The sequence below is a fragment of the Sorex fumeus genome, unplaced genomic scaffold (assembly GCF_029834395.1).
Source record: "Sorex fumeus unplaced genomic scaffold, SorFum_2.1 ptg000051l, whole genome shotgun sequence".
NCBI classification, from domain to species: Eukaryota; Metazoa; Chordata; class Mammalia; order Eulipotyphla; family Soricidae; genus Sorex; species Sorex fumeus.
The window spans coordinates 31,203,673-31,225,884 of NW_026606108.1; the positions used below are offsets into that span (position 1 = coordinate 31,203,673).

The following is a 22,212-nucleotide window of genomic DNA, read 5'->3' on the forward strand; positions in this document are numbered from 1 at the left end:
ACCATACCCCCTAGAGCTTTCATTTTGATGGAAGGTTGCCTTGCTTGTGGGCCACACCTGGCTCTGTGCTCTGTGTCCTAGGGATTGAACACGGCTAGGCTGTGTGCAAGGCTATAGGTATACTAACGCCACATCCCTGGTAGGGATTTTATTTTTCAAATTTAGTAATTGTGAAATTACCAAGTTATTCATGACTGGATTTCAGTCTTACAGTGCTTCAACACAGATCGCTTCACCAGTGTCCACTTCCCTCCCTCAATGTCCCATTGGCCCCCCCATTTGCTTCCTACCGACCAGTCTACTTCTTCGAGAGGTGCTTTTGTGTGTGTGTATATATATATATATATATACACACACACACACACACATTTTTGCAGTATGATATACAGCACTGTCTCTGATCAGGCTACATACATAACACTTTACCTTTCAGCAACACTCCTCCTCACTGTTGAATGTTTTCTGCCACCATAGATGTTGCCCCCTCCCTGTCCTAATCTGTTTCCTACTGAATACCAGTTCTCATGCTGTTTCCATTGCCTTTGGGTACTTGTTTTTGCACCATTATGTTTCTTTATATCCGGTATGTAAAAGAGATCCTTCTGTGTCGGTCTCACTCCCTCTTAACTAACTTTACTCAGCATTATACTCCTTCCACATAGTAGCAAATTTCATGATTTTATCTTTTCTTATGACTGAGTAGTATTCCATTGTGTGTATGTACCAGTTTCTTTATCCAGTCATCTATTCTTGGACACTTGGGTTATTTCTAGATTTTAGCTATTGTGGATAGTGCTGCAAGGAATAGAGGTTTGCCAATGTTTCTTCATATTTTGGGTAAGCGGGTCTTTGGGGAATATTACAAGAAGTGAAGTTGCTGGGTCAAATGGATGCTCAATTCCTAGATTTTTCAGTAATGTCCATATTGTTTTCCAGAAAGGCTGTGCTAGACAACATTCCCACCAGCAGTAAATGAGAGCTCTTTTCTCTAAGAGAGAAGTTTTTGGGGTGCAAAAAACCAGAGGTGGTTAGAGACTATACAGAGCCTCTTAATATTTTTAAGGGTATAGTGACCCTTTTTCTAAAGGCATATACTGTGCCAGAAAGACAACTCAAAGCACTGGTTCATATACTTCAAATGTGGAAGTCCTAGCTTCATTAGCACCAGATGGCTCCCCAAGCACTGCTGGGGGTGGCCCAAAACCAATATCTATGGTTCCTTGGTTTCTGGATCTACCACCAGAAGTGATCCCTGAACACAGAGCCAGGAGTAAGTTCTGAGTATCACCAGGTGTGAGTAAAAAACAAAAGTATCTTCCATCATTCCACTACTTCCAACACCTGTTCCTCCTCCTTCCATAGTAAAATATAAAGTGCTTACCATGACCTACAAAACATCATGACCCCTATGACCTTCAAACCACCACCTTCCCCCTCTTCCATTCTCACTTGAGGATGCTTGAATATACTGAGAACTTTTCTATCACAGGGTTCTCATCCTGTTACTTTTTTTTTTTTTTTTTGCTTTTTGGGTCATACCCAGAGATGCTCAGTGGTTTCTCCTGGTTCTGCACTCAGGAATTACTACTGGCGGTGCTCAGGGGACCATATGGGATGCTGGGAATCGAACCCGAGTTGGCCACGTGCAAGGCAAACGCCCTACCCACTGTGCTATCACTCCAGCTCCCCTCATGCTGTTACTTCTTCATAGGATATCTCTCCCCCATGTCCCCAAATCTTCATTTAGTACCTAGTTTAAGTATGAGGATGCATAAAAATGTGGGGGTTCCAAAAATCTTGGCAAAAGTGTAAAAGTATCCTAACTTGCAACAGCTAAAATTAAAAATGAACTGTGTAATAAATCTGAGGATGTTTCTGGCAGTGCTTGCCCTTGTTACATTTTCCAGGAGTTGAAAGCAGAAAAAACTTAAGAAGTTCCAATTTATTTTTTTTTCTTTTTTGGTCACACCTGGCGACACACAGGGGTTACTCCTGGTTCTGCGCTCAGAAATCAGCCCTGGCAGTGCTCAGGGGACCATATGGGATGCTGGGAATAGAACCTGGGTTGGCTGTGTGCAAGGCAAACGCCCTACCCGCTGTGCTATTGCTCCAGCCCCAAGAAGTTCCAATTTATTGGGCTGACTATTTTAACCAGTCTTACCCTTCCAAAGTATCTCTTACCCATCTTGAATTGCTAATTTTAAAAATTGAGATTCATCAAATAATGCAGATCTTCTCACTATTAGCACAGTTTAAAATGTAATTTTTTGTTTGTTTTTGTAACACACCCAGTGATGCTTAGGTCCCACTCCTTGCTCTGCAGTTAGAAATTACTCTGGGCGGTGCTTGGGGGAACCATACAGGATGCCAGGGATTGAACCTGGGCTTGCACATATAAGGCAAAATACCTTACATGCTGTATTATCACTCCAGCCTCTAATATGTAATTTTTAATTACTTCTATTAATATCAATATCAATCTCACTTGAAACATCCTTTAGTATTAGAAGCTGACTTATAGTGCTGAATACATTTTCTCAAGTGACAGGCTCATTTCACTAATTTTCAATAAAGTGCTAAATATTCAAGGCTAATCAGTCACTCAGTGATTATTTCAAGTAAAGATGAGAAAATTCTGTTCACAATTCAAATTGTTATGAAATAATTTTTATCTCATGTATTTCCTGAAAAGGACTCAAGGTCTCTCAGAAGTGCACAGTTTTGAAAATATTATTTTGTACAATTCTTCATTTAGCATATGATCATGTCAGAACTAAAAAAAGAATAGGTAGGGGCTCGAGAGATAGTACAATGGGTAGGGCTCTTGCCCTGCATGTGGCTGACCAGCGTTCGATCCCTGGCATCCCAGTATGTTCCCCCAAGCACTGCCAGAAGTGATTCCTGACTGCAGAGACAGGAATAAGCCCTGAGCATCACCAGGGATGGCCCAAAAACAAACAAAAAAGGTAATTAACTCAAGGCTATACACCTAATTACCGGGCCAGAATTAGAATCCAAATATTCTAATTATTAATCCAACACATTTTCTAATGTCCAAAACATCTGCATTTATTGAAATAAATACTCAGAACGAGGACATAACTCAGTGGTAGAGCACTTACCTTGCATGTGTGAGGGACTGCCCCCCCAACCAACCCTCAACACACACACATACATCATCCACACTCCTCAAAACTACATTTTATATACACAGTAAAGTATTCATTCCAAAAAAGTACCCTGAATCTGTTTTCAAGCAAAATAGGAAAGGGTGGGTAAATTTTCCAGTAAGTGCCTGTATGAGCTTTCTATACACTTACAATGGTCATAAGAAGCTAAAGGCAGTATTAACCAAAAAGGTTATAATAAACTATAGTTGTTGGGTTTTTTTAAAGCTATACATTTCTATGAACATTTGTATAAACCATTGGGAAAACAAATATTTATTTTATGTGTTTGATTTTTTTTAACAGCTAATGAAAATGGGCTCCGATGTTGAACTATTACTGAGAACATCAGTTATACAAGGTGTTCACACAGACCACAATACACTGAGTGAGTAGAAGGAAAGACCAGTGTTTTCTGACTACTGTGGTGTACTTTTTTTTTCAGGGGTGAGGGGAAGTTGCCATACCCAACTGTGCTCAGGGCTTTTTGCTGCTTTATGCTCAGGGATTACTTCTGACAGTGCTCAGGGGACCATATGCAGTGCCAGGGATCGAACTAGGGTCAGCCATTTATAATTCAAACACCTTAACCTCCATGCTATCTTTCCAACTCCTCCAGTGCATATTAAAATATTGAACAATAGCAGTGCTTTTAATGTTGATAAGTAAAATAACTAGATTTTTACAGTGTGGCATGTACTGTGTATATTTCTAAAGCTACCATTTTAAATGACTGAAATATAAAATACTGCATTACCAGGCTAGAGACATAGTACAGAAGGTAAGGTGTTGCCCTGTGTGCAGCCAATCCACAGCACCACATATGGCCCCTGGAAACCACCAGGGGTCACTCCTGAGCATAGAGCCAGAAATAATCCCTGAGTCTCTCCAGTTGTGCTACCAAAAAATTCCTTAAAGTAATAATAAATGTCTACATTTTAAAATTTTAAATAAAAATGATGCTTTACCAGCTATTTATATTATGTATGTGTATATAGATATATGTAAATATGTATATGTATATATGTTTTTAAAATGTAGGCCCTAAGAGATAGGGTTTTGCCAACCTGGGTTTGATTCCTGACATCCCATAATGTCCCCTGAGCACCACCAGGAGTGATTCACAAAGCCAGGTGTGACCCAAACTAACTAACAAACAAAAATGGAGTTCAAAGCCAGAATTAATCCATGGTCACTGCCAAGTGTGACCCCAAAACAACAACAAAAATTTGTTGGGGGAGACCGGAGCAACAGTACAGTGGGTTGGGTGTTTACCTTGCATACATCTGACCTACGTTCAATACTCAGCATCCCATATGGTTCCCTGAGCATCTGGAGTAACCCCTGAGCATTGAGGGGTGTGAGACCCAAAAAGCAAAAACTAAATAAATAAATAATAAAAAATTTTGATACCTGGTTATATTGTTAAACTTCAGTATAATTATTTTGCCATATTTATTTGGGCTACTTAATTTTTCCAGTATTATTTCTTAATACTTTATAAGTTACTTTACAATATTTTATTACATTCAATATTTAAACACCAATCCCACCACCATTACATCTTCCCACCATCAAATTTGGGATGTTTCTATCCCAAGCCCCAATCCCTGTCCCAAAACACAAACAAAAGACTATATTTTGTATTGTCTGTTATGAAGAACTGCTGACCATGCTTATAAAAAAGTGTTCATATGGAAAACAGTGTAAAGATTGTTCTATTTTGGCAGGAGCCATTAAGACATTCTATAGAATATCACTAACGTGTTGTTATGGCTTGAGTGATGTGAGCTTTGATATATGTTTCAAAATATGTATATATGCATATATATTTCCCCTCTATGATTTGTTGCCCACTGTCTGAACCCCATCAAATATGATATAGTAATTATAGAAAATGGGTAGGGGGTGTTTTATAGTGTGGCCGCAAAAGTAGCTGCGCGGTCCAGGAATATATTCACTCATATGTGAAGCTCGGCCCAAGCATGTGGAAAGTGGCCTGGAGCATGGCAGCGGTTGGGTTGTGGAGGTTGGCAGCCAGGGCTGAGCCCTTTGGGGCGGGGAGGGCTCTCACCTCCCCCGCTCTGGGGCGCCCCGAGTGGATTTTTCCAGTATCATTTATCAACTACCTATGCTGTTTATCTTTCATACTATAATGAGAGTTATTTTTATTTCAGAAGAATTTGGATTGTAGGAAATGGATATATAGTGAAGGATCCTCATTATACATAAGACTCTACTTTTAAGACTTCAGCTGAATCTTATTCCACATTATACTTTAACTCCCTAAAGTAGTTTTGAGGATAACAAAAACAATAAGATGAAGTTTGTTTTGTTTTGGCTTTTGGGCCTCACCTGGCAATGCTCAGGACTTACTTCTGGCTCTATGCTGAGAGGTCATTCCTGGTCATGCCCACACAGCCATATGAGGTGCCAGGGATCAAACCAATCAGCCTTGCACAAGGCAATAATAGCCTTACCTTCAGTACTCTCTGGCTCCAACAGCTTGATATTTATAACTGATTGAAAATGGGATTTGCCCTAAAGTAGAGCATATGGTGGTTGGAGAGCTGCTGGCAGTGAAACCCAGGACCTCTTTCATCAAATCATGTACCCTACCATTGAGCTATAGCTTGGTCCTTTAAATAATAAATTTTTCAGTGGCCTAAAGTACAGGGAAAAGTAATGATCACCTGGCTAAGATCTAGCCACTTCAATAAAACTAGCACTGTTACATTTTTTGATATCTAATATAAAGAGCAAAGTCAAAGATTTTATAATCAATAAGACAAATTGTGGTAAAAAATAGTAGGTAGCTTATAAATACATTTAGAGAGATGTATTTAGCTTAATTTAAGTGTTAGCAATTAAGAAATACAGAAAAATTTAATTATAGGGTGTTTCTTTATTCCAAAGATTACCTAAGAACTGATACAAAAATGGAGTAATGGATTTTTTTTTTCATTTTTGTTTGATTTTTGGGCCACTCCCAGTCGTACTCAGGGCTTTCTCTTATTTCTGCTCAGGGACTACTCCTAGCAGTGCTTCAGGGGACTATGTGCAGTGCTGGGTATTGAATCCCAGTAAACTACATGGAAGGCAAACACCTTTCCGATTGTACTTGCTCTCTAGCTCCCAGTAGTGTTTTTTTGGACAGATTTTATGTTTATTTTCCGGTCTCTGTTTTTTTGGGTTTTGGGGTATGGGGAGAGGGCGGAGTTGTATTTTGTTTGGGGGTCACATACAGCAGTGTTCAGGGTTTATTCCTGGGTCTTCGCTCAAGGATCACTCCTGGCAAGGCACAAAGGATCATATACGGGGTGCCAAGGATCAATTCCAGGTCAGCCATATGCAAGGCAAGCTGTACTGGAATATCTCTCCAGACCTTGTTTACCACTCTTTGAATGTCCATGCTTTGTTTCAAGAATGTCCATCTGTAGGAACTTTCCATCTCTAAGATAGACTCTAGAAAATCCATTTCCTCTGATTCTTTCCACTTTAGTGCCAGACATTTGTATGAGACATAGGCACAGCCTACTCACCATATTCAGAAATGAACCTGAGGGAAAGGGTTGGTCCTAAACCTATTTTGCTGGCAGGAGAGGCATCAGTGGTTGCCAACTGAAGTTACTGATTGGGAAGTTCCTTGCTACCATAGCAGAAACATAGAGCAAAGTGGAGTTCCAGCCTTTAGCTCCTGCAGTGTTTTGCCTCATGTTCCACTGAATAGTCATGTGGTATTTCTTCTGGTACCCCAGAGGCAGCAGCCATTTTTATTATCAGACCAGTTCTGTGGAATGGCTTTGACTTTAAGGTTACCTGGTTCTTAGGGCCGGGCATGTAACTCAGCAGTAGAATTTTCCCTGGGTTCAAGCCCCAGCAATACCAAAAAAAAAAAAAAGGAGACTGCCTGTTTTCTTAAACCCTTGCAGCAGTCCAATAACCAGGGAAATCCCTTTTCTGCCTATTCATGCAGACTCAGCTTCCATTACTTATACCTAAGAACAGCAGATATTGTTCCCAAAAGTGGGGTACTAAAAGTTGCACAACCTAAAATGCAAAATTAGTTGAATGAAATACAAGGATAGAGGGGTATATGGTTGTCAGTGACCCGACCATTACTGGCTTTAATCCGGTGGTTCTTGTTCTGTAGTGGTAAATATAAGTATCTTTTATTGTTTCTTGGGAAACAGACCAAGTATAAGAGAAAGCTAGAGTGGTAAGGGAAATAACCAGAATGTCAGCATGTGCTGGTTATTTCTTGCTGGTTTCAGCAAAATATTTTTTAAGAAAGGATGCATGCACATTCAGCTAGTTTGCAAAGCAAAGATGAAAGAAAGTACTACTTTGTTAAGGGGCACTCTTCTGTTTCCTAAAGTTTAATTGGCCCAGAGTCCTATAATTTAGAGCTTTACAGGGTTGGAAATGCCAGTTGCTTCTATCCAGTAAAACTAAAGCTGATATAAGCAGAGGGACTCTGAGCTCTAAAATGAAGCCCGATCAATGCCTCGAGTCTTTCTCCTCTGGCAGATGAAGATCAGACATAGAACTCATTTATTCACTGGAGCCTATTGTTTATCAGTGCTTCAAGAAGTGCCCATTAAGCTAAGGATTGGGAGCAAGGGCAGAAGTGAGGCCTTTCCCAAAGGGATGAGAAACTGATGTTTTCCTGTGGTCACTGATATATGGAAATGATTGGAAGCAAATAAAAAGGTATAAAACGGGGTATGTTGAGCAATATCCCTGGCCCTAAAGTTGATAAAGTTTTTGAGTATTCCCAGGAAGCCATAAGCCTGTCTAATTCTCTGCAACATTTCAGGCCATCCTGAGTCCCTAAATTGAATGAGCTGGATGTAGAGCGTGAGAAAGCTCCAGAGTGAGAGCAGGACATCTACCTCAAGATCCCCACATTTGTGCAGGAAGGATTCCCCCAAAGGACCGAACCAGAACCCCTGCAGTCTTTGGGTCACCCAGAAGACAGAATTTAATGATGCCAGATTCACTGATGAGAGAATTTATTGTTTTGCCAAAGTGATAGTTCTACTCTTCCTGTCCAACAGGATTCAGGGTTTGCTCTGCAGTATTGGCTCCCATAGTATCTTCCATTCTGGTGTTTATTATTGTCTCCTGTTTACTATGGTGTGGTTCAGCTTTTCTCAGCTGGAAGTCATATGACCTTGTGAGCCCCCAGGAGATTCCAAGACCACAGATGAAAGGCACATAAATGAGGGGCCACAGCACCAATTAAGGGGACCAACTGGTAGGACGGGGTCATAGAAAGGGAACAAGGTCAGAAGGAGACCATGGTGAGAAAAGCTGGGAAACACTGGCCCGCTGAGTATCTGCCATGTGAGCCTCAGCTGCACCTGATGCAAAAGGAGCACAGAAGTCATAGATCCTTAATTTCCATTTAGATGAAACCCTTGGGACCAGTAGTCAATGGATATTGCATAGATTATTAGACAGGTAATGTGCATGTTGAGCAGCCAAAGGATCAACTGATTGTTGACTCAAATACCCATTTTACTATTCATTTTTTAGAGGGATTGAGGTGGGGGGGGTGCCACACTCAACTGTGCTCAGGACTTACTCCTGCTCTTAGAACCACTCCTGGTGGTGCTGGGGGACTGTATATGGTACTGGGGATTAAACTGGGGTCAGTTATGTGCAAGGCAAGTGCCTAAATTTCTGAACTGTCTCTCTGGCCCCCTCCGTTCTCCTATTTCTTTTGAGGGCAGAGGGTAGAAATGTGTTCAGAATGCACTCTGCCAAGCAAAATAATGGAAAATAGTTACTCCCAGATCATGTGACACATTTTAGTAGGTTTTTACTGGATGCTACTTTCAAGAAAATTGTTTTCCTGTTAAAAAGGCAGACTAGCCAATGGAGTACTATGTAGCTGTTAGAAAAGATGAAGTCATGAAATTTATATGCAAGTGGTACTACATGGAAAGTGTCATGCTAAGTGAAATGCGTCAGAAAGAGAGGGACAGACATAGAAAGATTGCATTCATCTGGGGAACATAAAGTAACAAAATAGGAGACTAACACCCAAGAATAGCAGAGATAAGTACCAGGAGGTTTATTCCATGGGCTGGAGGCCAGCCACACATGCTAGGGGAAAAGGTAGCTCAGATAGAGAAGAGAAGACCAAATAAAAGGTGTTGGGAGGATCCTCCCAGGATGGGAGATGCGTGCTGAGAGTAGACTTTAAACTGAACATGATTGCCACTCAATGCCTCTTTTGCAAACCACAGCACCCCAAAGGAGAAAGAGATCAAAGGGGAATGCCCTGCCACAGAGGCAGGGTGGAATGGGAGGACGGGGGGTGGGAGGGATACTGGGATCATTGGTGGTGGAGAATGGGCACTGGTGGAGGGATGGGTATTCGATCACTGTATAACTGAAACCCAAGTATTTAAATACATATTTTCTAAATATACAAAGATATTCTATTATATAACCACAGAATATTTTTAAAACCGGGATATAACATCGATAGAATTATGTTATCAGTTTTTCCTTGTGTATTTCATAGCAGAAAAAGAAAAATTTCCTGTGATCTAGGACTCAGTTGAGGATCACCAAGTAACACGTAGTCATGTCTTTTTAGTCTTCCTTGATCTAGAGCAGCTCCTCAGCCTTTATCATCTTTCACAACCATAATTGTTGTCTTCAGAATATTGGCAAGAGGGGCCGGAGGATAGTATGGCGGGTAGGGCATTTGCCTTGCATGTGGCAGACCCTGGTTCGATCCCTGGCATCCCATATGGTTCCCCCCACCACCGCCAGGAGTAATTCCTGAGAGCATGAGCTAGGAGGAACCCCTGAGCATCACTGGGTGTGACCCAAAATGCAAAAAAAAAAAAAAAAGAATATTGGCAAGAGATTAAGAGTTTTATTTCAGAGAACTGCAGTTCTTCTAGATGCAGCTCTCCAATGAGAGGAAACATTTTCTCTCCTCCAAGTTTTCTATCTTGAACTTTATCGCATTTGACTCCAGCAAGTAATCTTATATAGGACTAAACTTCCTTTTCTTTTGTCATTGTGGTGGTTGTTCAACAGTGTTCCTCAGTGGGGCACTTTTGGCATTTTGAATAAAATAAATCCTCACTCACCAGAACCATTCCATATATCTCTGGTTTCTGCTCACTAAATTCTAGTGTTATTCTTCATTTAGTGCAAGGATCAAAACACTCCAAAGTGATAACAATTGTTGTATAAAATTTGAGATTTTTATATAGAAAAGCAGTCTTTTTACACAGTTGGTAGAATAAATTTTCCAGTTGATGGCTTTCATTATCAGGGACCTGCCCTTAGATGGCTGATAATATGCTTTAACTGAATTTTGTTAAGTTTCTTAAGTATATTTTAGAAGTAAATGATAAAAGGTTAAATTTCTTACATATATTTTTTATATAATCTGGAATGAGAATTCTGTTAACAGTCTATTTTTAAAATCATGAACTTCACATTGAAAGTTCACTGAAATAAGGTATGCCTCGAAGACCAGGGCAAAATGGTAGAGTACATGCCTAGCTTATGTGAGGCCCTGAATTTGATCCCTGCTACTGCATGATGATCTGAGCATTGCCAGAAGTGACCCTATAAAATACATAGATCTGGAAAATTTACCTTAAAATTAGCTCTTTTGCTGTAACTTCAGGAGGAAATGAGTGTACTTGCATTCTTTTAATTTTAATGATGTTAATCATTCTTTTGTTTTCCTTTCAGAATTGGTTCCTAGGAAAGACCTTCTTGTAGAAAATGTGCCGTACTGTGATTCACCAACTCAGAAACAGTGACTTTTCTAGGATAAAAGCAAGTCTTTGTACTTTTTAATTTAAAAAATACATAACTCTGGAAAAGTCATGGAAATGTGAATTTTTTTTTCTAAGCTGACATACTGAAATGAGTGAATTAAAGAGTAATTTTACAGTTAAATTTTACATTTAAAAAGACATTACTAAGAAATATAGTACTTAATGATTTCTAAGGGACAATAGGTAAGAAGGCCATCTATTTTTATTGAAATTCAAGCTTCAGTAAAACTAAGTGCTAGGAGTAAACGAAGTAAACTTAGTAAACTTAGTGCTAGGAGCTGGAGAGAAAACAGTGGGTATGGCCTTGCTTTGTACACAGTTGACCCAGATTCTCTACCCAATACCTCCTATGGTGGTCCAAGCCCCAACCAGATTGATCACTGAGCTCAGAGCCAGAATTAAGCCCTAAGCACCAGATAGTATAGCCCAAACCCCAAAAACAAATAAATAAAGTAAACTAAGTGCTTAGGGCGGTATAGTATAGTCACTTCTTTTTGACCTTGGTTTTACCCTATGGTAATGCAATGTTTTCACAAATTGGTCAATTTGCTTCCTTTGTGAAATGAATTATATTAAAATTATGATTAAATAGTTTATTCCAAAAACATTAAACTGGGTCAAAAATAAGTTCTCCACAGAGAGTGCTTTGTTTCTTAAAACAAGCCCTAAAGTTGTTTCTGTAGCTAACAAGTAAAACTACACAGTATCCTTGTAAAGAAAGAAAACGTCTTTGTGTTCCTGTAAAGATTTATCTTTGTGTTCCTCTAAAGACTGATTTTTAAATCAGTCTTCTGAGAGAAATATCAAAATAATTTAGGATTACTATGGAGTATTTAAATCTTCATTTTTGTTTGCATGATTATTTTGCTTTGGGGTCACACCCAGTAGTGCTTTGGTGTGCAGGTAACTCCTGAAGGTGCTCAGAGAACCAGGTGATGCAAGGGATTGAACTCAGATCTCCTGTATGCAAAGAAGCACTTCAGTCCATTAAACTATCTTTCTGACCCCAAATCCTAAGTTTTTAAAAGGATATACCCAAATTATATAAAAAGTCTTCTGCAATTCAGTTCTACTTAGGTCACAGATAGACATTATTGTATGGATGTAATTTATAGCTTTGTTCCCTTAATTTAGTCAAATTTGAATAGCTTTTCTTCTTGCATAAAACCCATCTCTGATGAGAGTGGCAATATCACAAACTTATTGGCATCTTCTACCATCAAACCTATGAGCTATAACAGCGTATTTAATAACTTCTGTTCCTCTTATCTATGCAACTTTATCATTTTCTTAGTGAACAGCATATTCTTTCTCAATCACTTATCAGTTTCTCCATTTAATGATGATACAGGGTTTTTAATTCTTGTGGTTGTCAATGCATGCTTTGTTGGCAGGAATGTTTCAGTGCCCAGACTATAATGTGTCATCTAAAAATATTTTTAAAAGATAAAAAATTTTCAGAATTATTTAGGTATAGTAAATGTAACCAGAGACTATGCTCAATGCCTCCCAATACTGTTGAAAAGATAATTTAGTAGTCTATGAGATGTATTATGTGTGTTCAAAATTTTGTTAAATTAATTTTTCATTTCCCATGTATGTTTCTTATTAAAGCACAATGAATGTATAAATTTTTTAACTTATTATTTCAGTTAATGTATATTATACATGTTTTGAGAAATACTTTAGGCTAATTTATTTTTAGTTTTTTTATATACATATGGGGGTGGATACCAGAATTATCCAGTGCCTCATCCAAGCTAAAGCATGTCCTCTGCCACTGAGCTCTGCTGTGTATGTATGTATGTATGTTAGTTTCAGCTTTAGAACTGTTTTAGAAATATCTAGCTTTTTTCCTTTAATTTGAATTTTTCTTATAGCATTCTCTTTTCATGTTAATTTGAATATTTAGCAAATTTATTTTAACAAACTATAATTAGGAGCAGTTCAGATAATCTACTTGTTTATAGCTGTCTCACTATATCTATAACTCTGTTCACGCTATGATACTATGGAATAAAGTTTCTGTGTGACATATGAACAGCATACTTGAAAGTTAAGTTCAGTGGGCTAAGCACATGCTTTGCATGCTGAAGGATCAAGTTTAATTCCCAGCACTGCATGGTCCCCTAAATACTGCAGGGAACAATCCCTAAGCACAGAGCCCATGGTAACTGCCCTGCACCACAGTGTGACCCCCAAACAAGCAACAATAAAGGAAAACTAATGCCAACATTGTGTGTGTGTGTGTGTGTGTGTGCGTGTGTGTGTGTGTGTGTGTGTGTGTTTGTAGCAGGGTCAGCTGTGCTCAGGGGCCTACTCCTGGCTCTGTGCTCAGAGATCACTGCTGGCAGTATTCAGGGGACCAGATGAGATGCTAGGGATAGAACTGGGGCTTGCTGCATGCAAAGCAAACATTCTAAGTCCTGTCCTGTCTCTCCAATTCCTGTGTACTAAAATTTCTAAAGCACTGTTTATGATCTGAAAACAGTCTAGTTGGCTTTTGGCTTTTGGTTTTGGTTTTGGTTTGGTTTTTATTTGCATAGGAATCACTCCTGGCAGTGTTTTGGAGGACTATATATAGTGCTGGGAATAAAACTGAGGATAGCTACATGCAAGGCAAATACCTTATCTGCTGTGTTCTCTGACTGAAAAAAAAGACTAAATTTGTGAGTTAGGGGAGCAGTTAAAGATAATGTTAGCTCATCCGCTCATCCATGAACTGGAAGAGTATGCAGTAGTGAAAGAGTAACGTGCTGTGTGTGTGTGTGTGTGTGTGTGTGTGTGTGTGTGTGTGTGTGTTTGGTCAAGTGAAAGAATATCACAATATAGGTTCTCTGGATCCACTTATATATAATAGAAATTGCATACATGTAAGCATATCAACAAATACATAGAAATAATGCATTCTAAATATTAGTAGTTAGAAAAATAACTACTAATTTCTACTACTAATATCGCTGGAGCCATAGCACAGCGGTAGGGCGTTTGCCTTACAAGCGGCCAACGTGGCCGACCCGACATTGATTCCTCCGCCTCTCGGAGAGCCCGGCAAGCTACCAAGAGTATCTCGCCTGCACGGCAGAGCGTGACGTATTCGATATGCAAAACACAGTAACAACAAGTCTCATGATGGACGTTACTGGGCCCGCTTGAGCAAATCGATGAACAATGGGAGGACCGTGACCTACCGTGAGAAAATAATGTTCAGGGAAGTGGATCAATAAATTTAAAACTTTTATTCTAAGTCAATGCAATAGTAGGGTGGGTAGTTGTCATGCACTGGTAGGGTAGGGTACTTGCCATGCACTCTGCTGACCCAGGTTCTGTCCCTGGTACCCCATATGGTTCCCCAAGCCCTGCCAGGAGTGATCTGTATGCCCAGAGTAAGGAGTAAGCCCTGAGCTCAGGCTGGGTGTGGTTCAAAAACCAACCAAACAAACAAAAAAGCCACCCAGGATTTTATGAAGGAGAATTATGGGGGATCTTGAACTTTCTGCCTCAAACAGCTTTATGTGTTCTTTCTTATCTTTTACTTTGGCAACATAATGAAAGGGCTACTTCTTAGATGGGCTTTCAAGCAAAAAAGTATAGTCGACGTGACATCTGCACTTATTTGTTCATTGCAGCACTCTTTACAATAGCCAGAATCTGGAAAAAACCTGAGTGCCCGAGAACAGATGACTGGTTAAAGAAACTTTGGTACATTTACACAATGGAGTACTATGTAGCTGTTAGAAAAGATGAAGTCATGAAATTTACATACAAGTGGTACTACATGGAAAGTATCATGTTAAGCGAAATGATTCAGAAAGAAAGGGATAGACACAGGAAGATTACGTTCATCTGGGGAACATAAAATAACAAAATGGGAGACTAACACCCAGGAGTGACCGAGATTAGTACCAGGAATTTTGTTCCATGACTTGGAGGCCAGCCACACGTGCTAGGGGAAAAGGAAGCTCAGATAGAGAAGGGAGCACCAAATAAAGGGTGTTGGGAAGATCCTCCCAGGATGGGAGAAGCATGCTGAAAGTAGACTATAGACCAAACATGATTGCCACTCAATGCCTCTTTTGCAAACCACAGCACCAAAAGGACAGTGAGCAAAAGGGAATGCCCTGTCACAGAGACAGGGTGGGGTGGGGGGATGGGGGATAGGAGGGATGCTGGGACCCGTGGTGGTGGAGTATGGGCACTGGTAGAGGGATGGGTAATTGATCATTGTATAACTGAAACCCAAGCACAAAAATTTGTAAGTCTATAACTGCACCTCATGGTGTTTCACTAATAAAAAAAAAAAGGAAAATAAAAAAAAGAACTTACATGCAGGAGTTTTGTTTTTTAATGAATTAGTTTTAACAGTAGAACCAAGATCCTGTTTTCTATGTGCAGTGCTACTGCACTATGCCCATCACCAGAGTTCCTGGGTCCCTCCGCCTTTATCCCAAGATCCTTTTTCCCATCCTACCCCTATACCCAGCACCCTTAGATCAGTTTTATCAACAGTCTCTGAGTTTCAGAGGGAATTATGTAATCTCTTGCTTTGTTTCTCTATAGGCCAAAAATAAGTGAGATAATTTGATACTTATACTTTTCTTTATTGATTTATTTCACTTAGCATGACTCCCTCCAATGCCATTCAGTTTGCAGCAAACTGCATAATTTCATCTTTATACTGTATACATCCTTCCAGATCATTCAGGATATGTTCCCTGTATGACTTCCTTGGAAAGATTCACTGGACAAGTTGATATTGAATCACTGTCTTACCGTAGATACTAGAAAGGGTCTAATGTAAGTTAAATAGACAAATCAATATCAACTTCTATAAACAGTCTCCTAGCGGGACCAGTCCATGGGTCTGCCTAACTTCTAGACTATATCAGGTTTTCAGGTATAAAGACAGAGACTATGAAATGACTTTAATTTAAATGGAGCCAAAGAAGATGAAATGAATATACCTATACATGATTTCTCAAGAGAGTAAAATTTAAGGAATAACATGTAAATATCTGATTTAAAGAAAACTGAAGCTTTCCCTCAACTAGTGAACATCCACCAAGAACCTCCCCCCATCCTAGCCAATTGGATCTGCTGTTGCTTGGACTCTAGCTAACCTCCCTCTCTTTGCCTTCCTTACCCCCAAATACAGCATGCCCCAAGCCCTCCACAGGTTTGCCTGTAGTTTGTACAGTGACTGTACCCAGGTTGTAAATTCTTAGCTATTCCTGAATAAACTCAATTTGGGGATATCCTTGTTTGCCTTGTTAGACTGACATGAGATATGTGTATCTTGGTTTATTTGGTGATAGTCTAGAAGAGTAGCTTGCACACTCTAGCCATCAAGCTAAATTCAGCCTTTTACCTGTTTCTTTTTAATTAAAAGGTGTAGAGATGAGGCCTGGAGAAAGACTACAGTAGGGAAAAAGAAGCAAAGAAAATCAATTTTAAAATACAATACAGATATGCCCATTTCCTTGATGTTGCCCAAGGCTCTTTGTCTCCCCCTTTAGTTCCAGGGATAAACCTAGAGTCTCACCTATGCAATACAAATGCTCAATAGCTTTACCCCTATTCTTTTTATTTGTTTTGTTCTGGGACCATACTTGGCAGTGCTCAGAGCTTACTCTTGGCTCTGTGCTCAGGGATACTCCTGGGCTTGGGGGACCATATAGGATTCCAGGGATTGAACCTGGATTGGACTCATGCAAGGCAGTGCCCTTCCTGCTATACCATAACTCTGGCTCCAACATCCCTAGTCTTAAGGCTGCTATCTGAAGTACCTTTCATTATAGCAACAGTGAATCATTGTGACATGGACTATTTGATCCAGAGGCTTAAAATACTAACTTGTTCTTTTCATAAAAATTTTTTCAACCTCTAAAGACAAATTTACTGATATTAACTATACTGGCAATCTAGAGTGTTCAAAATTTGCCATGTGATAATTATATAATTTTTTAAAGATAGTTTCCCTTATGTACCTAGACTTAAAAACACCACGTAGAAGTTATTTACAGTAAATGATGGTCAGTGAATAACAGCAATATAAAAAATTTCCCGGGGTCAGGATATGACTCAAGTGGTAGATCACACACTTTGCATGTGTCAGATCCTAACTTGGAGCCTCAATACTGCGTGGGTCTGGTACTGCTAGGTGTCATCCTGGTGATGACCCCCAGCACTTCCAGGAATGGCCCCAAAATACCTTGGACTAAATCTTACACATCATACTAAAGAAATCCATTTTGAAAATTGTATGGATTACACATAAAAGAGAAAGTATTAAAGCTTTTAAGGAAAACATTGAAGAATATATTTCTTATAACACAAGTATGGAGAGTAAGGAAATTTTTTTTCTTTTTGGTTTTTTGGACATACACTGTGGTGCTGAAGGGTTACTCCTGGCTCTCCCTCAGGAATTACTCCAGCAGTGCTCAGAGGACCATATGGGATGCTGGAGACTGAACCTGGGTTGGCCACATGTAAGGTAAACACCCTCCCCAGTTTAGTATCTCTCTAGTCCCAAGGAATGATAGTCTTTTTTTCACTCCAGGTAGACTCAAGGGACTATATGGGATGCCAGGATTTGAACCCAGATTGCCTGCATATAAGGCAAGCGCCTTACCTGCTGTACTATCTCTCCAGCCCCAAGGGGAAAATATTAGTTGGTTGAACTGCATTAAATTTAAGAAGCTCTATTTGGGCTAGGGAGATTGCTCAAAGGTTGTACACATGCTTTGCATGCAGGACCCCAGTTTTAATCCCTGGCATCTCGGGGTCCTCTGAACAACAAAAGGAGTACTGAGCCAGGAGTTGCCATAGAGTACTGCCAGGTATCAGCAAAACTGTTCAAATAAACCAAAAGAACCTCTGTTTTCCAAAGATAATTTTAAAAATGAATATGTTGTTGCTCAGTGGCAGAGTGCATGCCTAATGTGTGAGGCTCTGGGTACAGGCTCAACACTAAAGAAATCATGTGCTAATTTGTGCTATACATTTCTAATTCATATCTAGAGTCTATAAATAATTCTTAGAGAATATTAAATAAATCAAGAATCAAATGTCCAAAATACTTATATTAGGGAAGTGGGTATAAATTACATCAAGAGGGAATTTATAAAAGCCAAAAAAGCTGTGTAAAACCTTTTCAGTGAGGGGCTGGAAAGGAAAACATTGAAGAATATCAATGTTTTCTGATTTAAACACAGCAGGTAGGATGGCCGACCCGGGTTTGTTCGATTCCCAGTATCCCATATGGTCCCCTGAGCACCACCAGGAGTAACTCCTGAGTGCAGAGCCAGGAGTAACCCCTGTGCATCGCTGGGTGTGACCCAAAAAGCAAAAAAAACACCCAAACTTTTCAATGGAGAGTGGTTATGAAATAGAAAAAGTACAAAACCATTTCAGCTGGAATTGCCAAAATAACCTACACAAATGCAAAGAGAAAAGGCACCTACTCTGTGTTCTTTCAGCATTTTAGAAACATGGAGTTGTTCCTTTGGCCACAGTTATGGGGATCTAGAAGAAAGGTAATTCTGTAGATGTCATCAAAGGAATACACAGTTCACAAAGGAATGCCGATGAGTGTTGCCATGGCAAAACTGGAAGAGTCTCTAGTGTTCCCAAGCATGTGGCTGGCTTTATTGTAAATAGACAAGAAAAGGGCAAGACTGCCAAGAGAAGAACTCTTAAGAGTCCCAATAGCTTCCTGAGACGTGTGAAGAAAAATGATCAGAGAAGGAAGGAGGTCAAAGAGAAAAGTCATTGGGATCCAGTGAAGAAGACTAGCCTGCCCCACCTGGAGAAGCACACTGTATGAAGAAGCAATGCAAGGAGCCTGAGCTCCTGGAACCCACTTTGCAGGAATTTCTAACATAGTCATGGGAAAATTTCAAAATAATTGAAAGTAATTCAAAACACCTCTGGATTTTAAAGAAAGAAAGAAACATCCCACAGCTGCTGCCCTGTAAACTCACTGGCCCAGCTTCACAGACTCACCACAAATCTCAAATGAGATGTAAGCCAAGCCCCTAAAATTTACAGGTATACTGGTCTTCAGCTGAAAATTCTGGGGCACCCTTAGGAGGGGGTTGAGCTGAGCTGAGTCCCCGTCTACTAAAACCCCAGCAGCTGCATCCACACCCCAGATCTGCCACCATGCCAACAGCCCACCTCCACTGCTTCACTACTAATCTCTGCAGAGATTCCAAAAGGACAAAAATTCCAGGTATACTTTCAATATATGTATTGCAAGCCATAATGCTCAAATACTCAAAAGGAGAATGAGAGAGAGAGAGGGGAGAGAGAGAGAGAGAGAGAGCGAGAGAGAGAGAGAGAGAGAGAGAAGTAAAGTGCCTGTCACAGAGACAGGCAGTGGGGAAGTTAGAAGGGAAACTGGGGACATTGGTGAGGAGAAATGTACACTGGTGAGGGTATGGGTGTTGGAATATTATATGACTGAAACCCAATCATGAACAGCTAGGGCCGGAGAGTATCTCACCCACACGGCAGAGTCTGGCAAGCTACTTGTGATGTATTCGATATGCCAAACACAGTAACAACAAAGTCTCCAATGGAGACGTTACTGGGCCCGCTCGAGCAAATCGATGATCAACGGGAGGGCCTTTACTTTTTTTTACTTTTTACATTAATAATGTTCTGTATTTTGGGGAAGGGAGTCCACACCAGGCAGTGCTCAGGGCTTAGTCTTGGTTCTACACTCAGGGATCACTTTTGAACAGTCAAGTTTACTTTGTGAATATTCGTTGATATTACACACTTGTGATTTGTGTGCCATTTTGTATGTATATTACACCAAATAAAAGTTTTATTTATTGCCCCCCACGAGTGGCTCTCCAGCATAGACGTGGCTCCAGAGGCAAAAGGACTTAGTCCAGAGCCCGGCACCTTGCAGCAGGAAAGTAAATGGATTATGTGGTAAACTACAGTGCCATGCCTCCCCAGGAGGGAAAGGGTGTTGCTCCCTTCCGCCTTTTCTCTCCCCCCTACCCCCGCAGCAAGGTGGCCACCGCCTCAGAGCTTATAGGAAAGCCAGGTATGAGCCAGCGGTGACGGGGCAACTGCAGTCTCATGGGAAGAGTCTCTCGTCCTTCACGCCCTACTGAGGTCCTGAGTTGCCCCCCATCAGTGACTCTCCAGCACAGCCATAACACCAGATGCACAGAAACCAATCTCTAAATTATCTGACTCTCTGCAGAAATCCAAAATTGCATGGCCGCAATAGTGGCCGCGCAACATTATATGATTCTTATAACCAGCTATAGAAAACAAAGTATCTCACAATGCCTTTTCAGCAATTCTGATTGTTGGGGGGAAATTCTAAACAATAATGCTGCATCTTTTGTCGAAATGATGAATGTAATCAATGTAGAGAAGAGTTAAGTGGAAATCATCTGCCTCACAGGCATTGGGTGGGGTGGGAGGAGGGTATATTGGGCTTAATAAATAAAACCATGAAAAAAAAAGGTGGAGTTCATGGCCAATTCAATCAGCTAATCAGTGGCTGAATAAATACCAGTACTCCTACATTAAAAAAATTTTATTTAGAAAAAAAACATTTATTAGAGTATAATTTATGTGAGGTAGTTAATCCCAGTGATTTCTGCACCACTGATAATCCAACTACACTTACTTGAAAAACAAGTAAAAAAAAAATCAATTTTGTTATTGATAGTGGTGGATATAGTTTATGTCTGTTTATTTGGTAAACCTATAAGCCTGTTATGTTTAAAATCTTAAGAAGCATTCTTAGCATTTAATTAATCTGGCTCCGTGACACATCTTACACATGCACCCACATTTACTGCTTATTCTTAATGTCCCTCTATATTCTTTTTCAGAAGAATAAAGTTCTAGTCCTTTTATTTATTTTGACAGTAAAAAAAACTGCCCCACCTCTTTTTCTCTTCCAGGAACTAGTGCTTTGTTATTTTCCTCAACAATAGTGAACAAATAAGACTGAAAAGTACAACCCAGTGAGGTGGATCATTATTGTGCTTAGAAGTTGGGTTGCTATCGTATCGTTTGCAAAAACATTTATGGCTTTTATACACATAGGTACAGGAAAGGAAAAATTGTGGGTTGGTAATTGCAGCTGTTATGTAGGTATCTATGGGAATAAGGTTTTAATTGTTTCTTCTTTTGGTTCTCTGATTTCTCTCTACTTTAAATCAATACTGCTGACTAATGGTTGATACAGGAATTACTTAGAAGTATTGAATTTCTGTAAATGTAAAATGTCAGCACATAAAGCTCTGGTCATACACTTGCATTTAATTATGTCATTTGTTTTGGGAATAACCCTATTTCTAAAATATTTTTGGCTTTTCCCTCAAAATATTTCCAAGCACTTATTTCCATTTACAGTTGCACATTTAGCTAATGTGTGGCTTTATGGCACTTTGACAGAATATCTTATTATAGAGTACAAAACTAGGTAGAATGATAAAAGATAATAAATTATTAAAGATCATGATTGAACAATTACTGAAATTTGCTAGGATGAGCCATTTGCCAGATGACATTTTGGTAAAATGTGTGGGATGGTCTGATTTTAGATCACAGTTCTTTATTCTTGGTGCCGTGCATGTCTGAATATTAATCTCCGAGTTATATCCACTTGTTTGTGTATCTCCAAGGCTAAATTGTCTCCATGAGCACCTACAATGAGACTGTGAAGGATCTCTTCCTGCATTCTACCACTCAGTATATTAGGATTCTCCAGAGGACTAGAACTAATATATAAATGTGGCATATATACATATGTACATTTCTCTTTGGAATTAGAAATCTTTTATGGAGACTAGGAGTCCCATGGTCAACCACATACAAACTGGAAAATTGGGAAAGTGTATGGTTACATTCCCTGTTGGAAGGCATAAGAGAATGTTGTCAGGGTTGGGGAGTCTGTTGGTGTCAGTTCTGATCTGAATCATGGAAACCAGGAGCATCCTTGTCCAAGTGCAAGGAAGGTAGATTATTTCAACTCAGGGAAATTCACCTTTCCTCCTCCTTTCTGTTCAGTGGATTTACTGGGAACCTTTCTACATTTATAAGGTGCTCTTTACTCAGTCTTCTGATTCCAAGACTAATCTCTTTCAAAGACACCTCACAGACACACCCAGAAGTAATGTTTTTCCAGATATGTAGACATCCTTTTGCCCAGTCAGCTTGACACATTTACCAGCACACCCAGT

At 39.8% G+C, this 22,212-nt stretch overlaps 1 protein-coding gene across 6 annotated transcripts in view; it reads left to right on the forward strand.

Moving 5' to 3' along the window:
• Positions 1–22,212, forward strand: part of LYRM7 (LYR motif containing 7) — a 39,174-nt gene that overhangs the window by 16,499 nt on the left and 463 nt on the right. For 5 of the 6 annotated variants that reach the window (XM_056124745.1, XM_056124743.1, XM_056124746.1 and 2 more), the window contains 2 exons: positions 3,474–3,555; positions 10,902–12,488. In XM_056124745.1, the coding sequence (XP_055980720.1) occupies positions 3,474–3,555; positions 10,902–10,972 (153 nt within the window). In that variant the 3' untranslated portion in view covers positions 10,973–12,488. Of the gene's footprint in view, positions 1–3,473; positions 3,556–10,901; positions 12,489–22,212 lie in introns of those variants that run through there. The other variant, XM_056124741.1, reaches the window with a different exon arrangement.